Source organism: Octopus bimaculoides, chromosome 11 (genome assembly GCF_001194135.2).
Source record: "Octopus bimaculoides isolate UCB-OBI-ISO-001 chromosome 11, ASM119413v2, whole genome shotgun sequence".
NCBI lineage: Eukaryota > Metazoa > Mollusca > Cephalopoda > Octopoda > Octopodidae > Octopus > Octopus bimaculoides.
In genome coordinates, this window is record NC_068991.1 from 52961245 (window position 1) to 52967579 (window position 6335).

At 37.9% G+C, this 6335-nt stretch overlaps 2 protein-coding genes across 4 annotated transcripts in view; one reads left to right on the forward strand and one right to left on the reverse strand.

Moving 5' to 3' along the window:
* The window catches only part of LOC106873216 (coiled-coil domain-containing protein 134), a 73384-nt gene extending 72390 nt beyond the window's left edge, over positions 1 to 994 (reverse strand). The window contains exon 1 of the mRNA XM_014920476.2: positions 644 to 994. Within this exon, the coding sequence (XP_014775962.1) occupies positions 644 to 704 (61 nt within the window). The 5' untranslated portion in view covers positions 705 to 994. The remainder of the gene's footprint in view (positions 1 to 643) is intronic.
* Positions 1 to 6335, forward strand: part of LOC106873189 (uncharacterized) — a 31207-nt gene that overhangs the window by 1512 nt on the left and 23360 nt on the right. For 2 of the 3 annotated variants that reach the window (XM_014920430.2, XM_014920435.2), the window contains exon 2: positions 4627 to 4654. The exons of the other annotated variant lie outside the window; for it this stretch is intronic. In XM_014920430.2, the coding sequence (XP_014775916.1) occupies positions 4627 to 4654 (28 nt within the window). The remainder of the gene's footprint in view (positions 1 to 4626; positions 4655 to 6335) is intronic. 3 annotated transcript variants of the gene reach the window in all.

A 6335-nucleotide genomic window follows, 5' to 3' on the forward strand; every position in this document is an offset into this window, starting at 1 on the left:
GAAAATTTAATATAAAAATATATTTTCTGAAATTGCAAATTATTTAAAATATAATTTTCAACAGAGAGAATTTATCAAAATAGAAAACATATGAAGTTTAAAGTTTAAAAATAATAGGATCGACCACTCACGACTAGCTAGCGCGGACGCGCGACTGCGCGTTCGGGACCACTCTGCTTTAGTAGTACCCTTATACTCTGTGTGTTTTCAAACGCATGGATATAGGTGTCAAATTTGTTCCAATAACTTTCGAGTGATAGATAGAGAGAGAGAGATAGATACACAGACAGACAGATAGCTCGCTCCGGCCAGTCATGGTATTAGCTGTCAGTAGCCAAAGAATCAACTCAAACCAGCAGTAACGTTCCTTGTCAGTTCTACTTTCAATTCTGACAGCTAATACCATGACAGTGCCAAAAAAACTTCCTTTCAAGTTTATATGGAAGATCAGGTTTTTAAATGCGCTCATCACAAACACGAATTACAAAATAAAAATGTCTCATTTCAACTAAGTTGAGCTGTTTTTCTTTGCGCATGCACACAGCATAACAATTCAAGGCATTCTCTTAATTCGTAATGAAGTTTTTACCTAGTCTGTGTGTGTGTGTGTGTGTGTGTGCAAAAAAAATTTTTTTTTACGTACCTTTCTTAATTTCAAAATAAGCAAAGCTTGAACAATACTTCCAAAATTGTACTTCAGCCATGACTGTTAAGTCCCCAAGAAGTAACTCTGTGCGGATATTTGTAGAGGTGACAGTGCAAGAGAAACATTATGAAAAAGCACACATAAATATGGTATTAAAATAAGTTATCTTTACAGACCATGTTGCAATTATCTATGTGATTGATAGTAAAGTGTCTATAAAATGAAATTAAATCCAGGATTCGTCACAAATCGATCAAGTTAGTGAAGTTTTAACATTTTGTGACAACATAGTGTCTCCATACATTCTAATGAAAAAGTGAAAGAAAGATATAATGTCACTCTCTCTTTGGAAGAGAAGTTAGTTTTTGACATTTGCACGCCTCAACTTTTTTTCCCCCTAAAAATTTCTTCAGATTCCTGTTTTCAATATCGGAGATTAGGATTTTGCCCCCCCCCCCCTCAAACACGTTCTCCCGCTTTGACTGCTTCTGGTTTTCTCTGCTTTTCTATCAACACCAAAATTAATTTCTCTTCCTAAGAGAGAATGGCATTATCTCTTTCTTTAATTGTTTCATTAGAATGTATGGAGACACTAAGTTGTCACAAAAATGTTAAAACTTTACCAGCTTAATCTCTGACTAAACCTGGATTTAATTTCATTTTATACACACTTTGCTATCAATTATATAGATAATTGAAAACATGGCCTGTAAAGATGACTTATTTTAATACAATATTTACGTGTACATATTTTGAAAGCATTGTTCAAGTTTTTCTTATTTTGGAATTGAGAAAGGTATGTAAAAATAGCTTCCTTTGCACACACACACACACTCTCTCTCTCTCTCTCTCTCTCTCTCTAGGTAAAACTTCCGTACGAATTATGCTATTTCTTGCTGTTTGCACGTGCAAAATTACAGTTCTGATCTTTTGGCGGGGTTCTGATCGAAACACATGCTCAAAACCCCTCATAACTTCCATAATTTTAAGAATTTTCACAAATTTGTTCCAATTCTGTCATCTGCATAATGGAGTTAGTATGATTATCTAATGTGGAGTCGCGATGGCCGAGTGGTTAGGGCAGCAGACTCGCGGTAATAGGATCGCGGTTTCGATTCCCAGACCGGGCGTTGTGAGTGTTTATTGAGCGAAAACACCTAAAGTTCCACGAGGCTCCGGCAGGGGATGGTGGCGAACCCTGCTGTACTCTTTCGCCACAACTTTCTCTCACTCTTTGTTTCTGTTGTGCCTGTAATTCAAAGGGTCAGCCTTGTTATACTGTCACGCTGAATATCCCCGAGAACTACGTTAAGGGTACACGTGTGTGTGGAGTGCTCAGCCACTTGCACGTTAATTTCACGAGCAGGCTGTTCCGTTGATCGAATCAACTGGAACCCTCGACAGGAACAGGAAGAAAGGGTGAGAGAAAGAGTACAGCAGGGTTCACCACCATCCCCTGCCAGAGCCTCGTGGAGCTTTAGGTGTTTTCGCTCAATAAACACTCACAACACCCGGTCTGGGAATCGAAACCGCGATTCTATGACTGTGAGTCCGCTGCCCTAACCACTGGGCCATTGCGCCTCCACTAAGCGTATTCTATACAGAAAATATCTGATTCTCTGCTATAAACTATATATATTTATACACACACACACATATAAACATAACTTTTACACACACACACACACACACATGTATATCATCATCATCATTTAGCATCATGTACCATGCTGGCATTTGATGGGATCTTTAGAGTCCCAAGAATGCATTGTGCTATTTTGGCATTATGTCTATGGCTGGATGTCCTCCCTAATGCCAACCATTTTACAGTGTGTACTGAGTGCTTTTCTCATGCCACCAACACTAGTGAGGTCACCATGTAGCTGATAAATCTACTAAATCTGAGGTGGTTGCAGCAGTGGGGGTGTCTTTATGCTTGGTGGGTATTAAGACATGAGCAATAGACTTGGAGTAGTGCTGGTTCTTGTCGTAGGGGAGCTCCATGGCTTGTTACATTTAGAATGAACCAGTGGTATTATCTGAGTAGATAACCTGTTGAGGCAAGTGAATCGGAATCGAAATCGAATTAAATTCGACGACTGGCACCCATACCAACGTCATCTCCTTCATTGGACATGAAACTCAGGTTGCGGAGACCTGTTGGGGCAAGCGAAAGCGAAATTGTGATGGCACCTGTGCCCAGCGTCGACTTTCTGGCACTTGTGCCAGCGGCATAAGTAAGGACTTTCGAGCGAGATCGTTGTCAGTGTCCCTGGACTGGCTCTTGTGCGGGTGGCACGTAAAATACACCATTTTGAGCGTGGCCGTTGCCAGTACCGCCTGACTGGCCTTTGTGCCGGTGGCACGTAAAAGCACCCACTACACTCTCGGAGTGGTTGGCGTTAGGAAGGGCATCCAGCTGTAGAAACTCTGCCAAATCAGATTGGAGCCTGGTGTAGCCATCTGGTTCACCAGTCCTCAGTCAAATCGTCCAACCCATGCTAGCATGGAAAGCGGACGTTAAACGACGATGATGATAACCAGTGGTGATGAGGTTTCCAGGTGGCTCTTCAAGGTACGAGGTGAGTAGTAGTGAATAGAGACAGATGTGTGTGTTCTTGTTTTGATATTGTATGATAGTTGTAAATGAGTGTCATTCATTTCCAATATTCTGCAAAAACATGTTTAGAAACAGGTGAGGATTGGTGACAGGAAGAGCATCCAACTGTAGAAAATCTGCCTCAGTAAACTCTGATCAACCCATGCAAGCACAGATAAGTAGATAATAAAATGGCAGCAACGATGATGATGATGATGTTGATTATTATTATTATTATTGTTCAGTAGTTTTATTTTTATAACGTGCTTTCACTTCACTACCGAGCGCAGCTCTGTGCGCCTTGGGTATGTGCTGTGGTTTGCTGTGGTGCTCTTATGTTTACTGTATTGAAAGTGTTTTGCGTAGAATGTGTGCAGTACCCAGTAGTGCAATTTTCTGTATGTTATATATATTTGTAAGTCCTGGTGTTTTTGTTATGTATTTGTCTGAATATTATTTTATTATACCTAAGGCACCTACTATGATAGGAATTGTTTCTGTTTTTAGATTCCACATTCGAGTTATCTCTATTTCCAGGTCTTTGTATTTTGAAAGTTTTTCCATTTCTTTTAGAGAAACGTTGTCATCTGCTGGTATTGATACATCAATTAGAAAGCATTTTTTTTCTTCATGATCTTTGACAACTATATCTGGTCTATTTGTCTTAATTTCTCTATCTGTGTGTATTGGCATATCCCAGAGTATGGTTGCTTTCTCGTTTTCTGTGACCTTTTCTGGCGTGTGTTTATACCATCTTTTTTCTGTTGTTATTCCATAGTGTTGGCATAGCTTCCAGTGTATATAGGTCCCAGCTCTGTCGTGTCTGTGAATATATTCCTATTATTATTATTATTATTAAGCAAATTCAGCTGAGGTCGACTTTGCCTTTCATCTTTGCAGGGTCAATAAAGTAAGTTCCAGTGAAACCCTGGGGTTGATGTAATCGACTAGTCCCCTCCCCCAAAATTTGAGGCCTTGTACTTCCAGTAGAAATTATTTAGGCAAATTCCGCCGCGGTCGACTCTGCCTTTCATCCTTTCTGGGTCGGTAAAATATGTACCAGTTGAACACTGGGGTCAATGTATTTGACTCATCCCCACCTCCCCCAAGCTGCCCTTGTGACAAAAATTTGAAATAATAATTATTATTATTAGATTCAAATTACGACAAACGTAAACAAACAAACGAAGTTTGCTTTTAGAAGCGTTGAGATGTCTTAGAAAGTTAAAGTGATTTTAAATTCTCAATCGCAGAATAATGCTAATAATATAGCTTGAACAGGATAAACTACCCCTATTATTATTAGGTATAACACTTGTCTGCTGTTTTTTATGATCTTCATTAAAATTTCCCTTGTTTTTTTTCTTTTCTTTATCAACAGAATTTTGATTGTAATTTCTACAATTCTAGTAAGTAGAACATCTTTGACAGTTTCTTTATTTTCTTTTATTAAACATTTCTTTTATTTTCTTTAAAAATATATTTGCATCTAAAATCTTAAATAATTTGCATAATAATCTTCTGTACACACATCTATGTTTACACACACACACACACACACACACACACACATGTGAATGTTTATTAGTTCCAGTTTTGACCCTGATCAAATAGATCTATGATGTAAGATGTCTATGGTTTGAACATTCTATCTTTCTGTTTGCCCATGGCTACATTCCAAAATGTGTCCTTTCTGTTTTAAGGTCATAGAATACAATTAGAAAGGGATATAACTGTTATTTCTAGCAGATGGAGCAACTGTATAGAAGTTTCTGCAATGAAGGTTTTATACCCAGTTAAGCTATTTCCTGACACTGACTCCTACTATAGATTTTCAAACCAGTGAAGAAGCTTTTAAGTCATGGATAGAAATAGCAGCTAAATCTCCCTCAACTCACACCTTGTTTTTTATAAAGAAGAAAGGTTACATTTGACAAAGTAATTTTAAATACATTAACATCTAGAAGAAAGACTTGATAGCCACAACTGAAATTTCTTTGATCATAAATCTGCTTGGTAAAGGCTGATCTGGAGATAATACTAACTGCCAAAGCCAACATACAGTACAATTGATTGAGTAAGATTATCTCATTTAATTTCTATTTCTTGCTGTAAAGCAATTTAAGTGTGTGGTTATAGGAAACCATTTGTAAGTAGTGTGTTGGATAAAAATAAATTTACTTATATGTTCTGCTTAAATCTATGGAAGCAGGCATGTTTAGAAAATTTACTTCATAACTATATGACATTTTGGGTAAATGTCTTCTATTGTAGCTTCAAAGTGATGAATATGAATGGAATTTCATTGGCAGAAACTTTGCTGAAGCCTGTTGTATATGTTTGTGCGGATGAATTGTAAATAAATTGACATGGATACATTTAACAACCATATATATTTAGCTTTACCATGCAAATACACTCCATGGTTATCCACATACATGTATCTTACATGTATGGATGATTACAGTGCATTAGAGCAAATTAATCATTAAGGAGCATGTAGCCTTTTTCCGTCTAAATATGGTTGATTGATTGATCTATCATGTTGCTGTCAGCTTAGATGCCGAGTCTCCTTGGGGGTAGGCTCTGTCTCTCTAATTTATTCTTTTCATTCAAGAATTTCTGATAATAACACTTCCATGCCTCTTTCTCTTCAGTATTTGTAAGGACAACTGCTCAGTTATGGTTCCTGATAGACTCTGTAAAGTGGTTAGCATTAGAAAGGACATCTGGTCATAGAAACCATGCCAAAGCAGATAGTAGAGCTTGGTGCAGTCTTGTGACCTATCAAACCATCCAGTCCATGCCAACTAGGAAAACAGATATTAACCCTTTTGATATCAACCTGCCTGAAACCGCCTCTGGCTCTGTAGTACAAATGTCTTGTTTTCAAAAGTTCTGAATTAAAATCTTTTGCCAAACCTTAGTCACAATTTATGTTCCTAACACTAGCTTAATGATAACTAAGTTATTTTACTAAATTCTTTGTTATATTTAAAATTAATTGAAGGAGACACAGAACATCCACTAGCATAACTAGAGTGTGTGCTTTTCAGGGCAGCCCTTCCTTTTGCTGCCCCTGGACCCCAC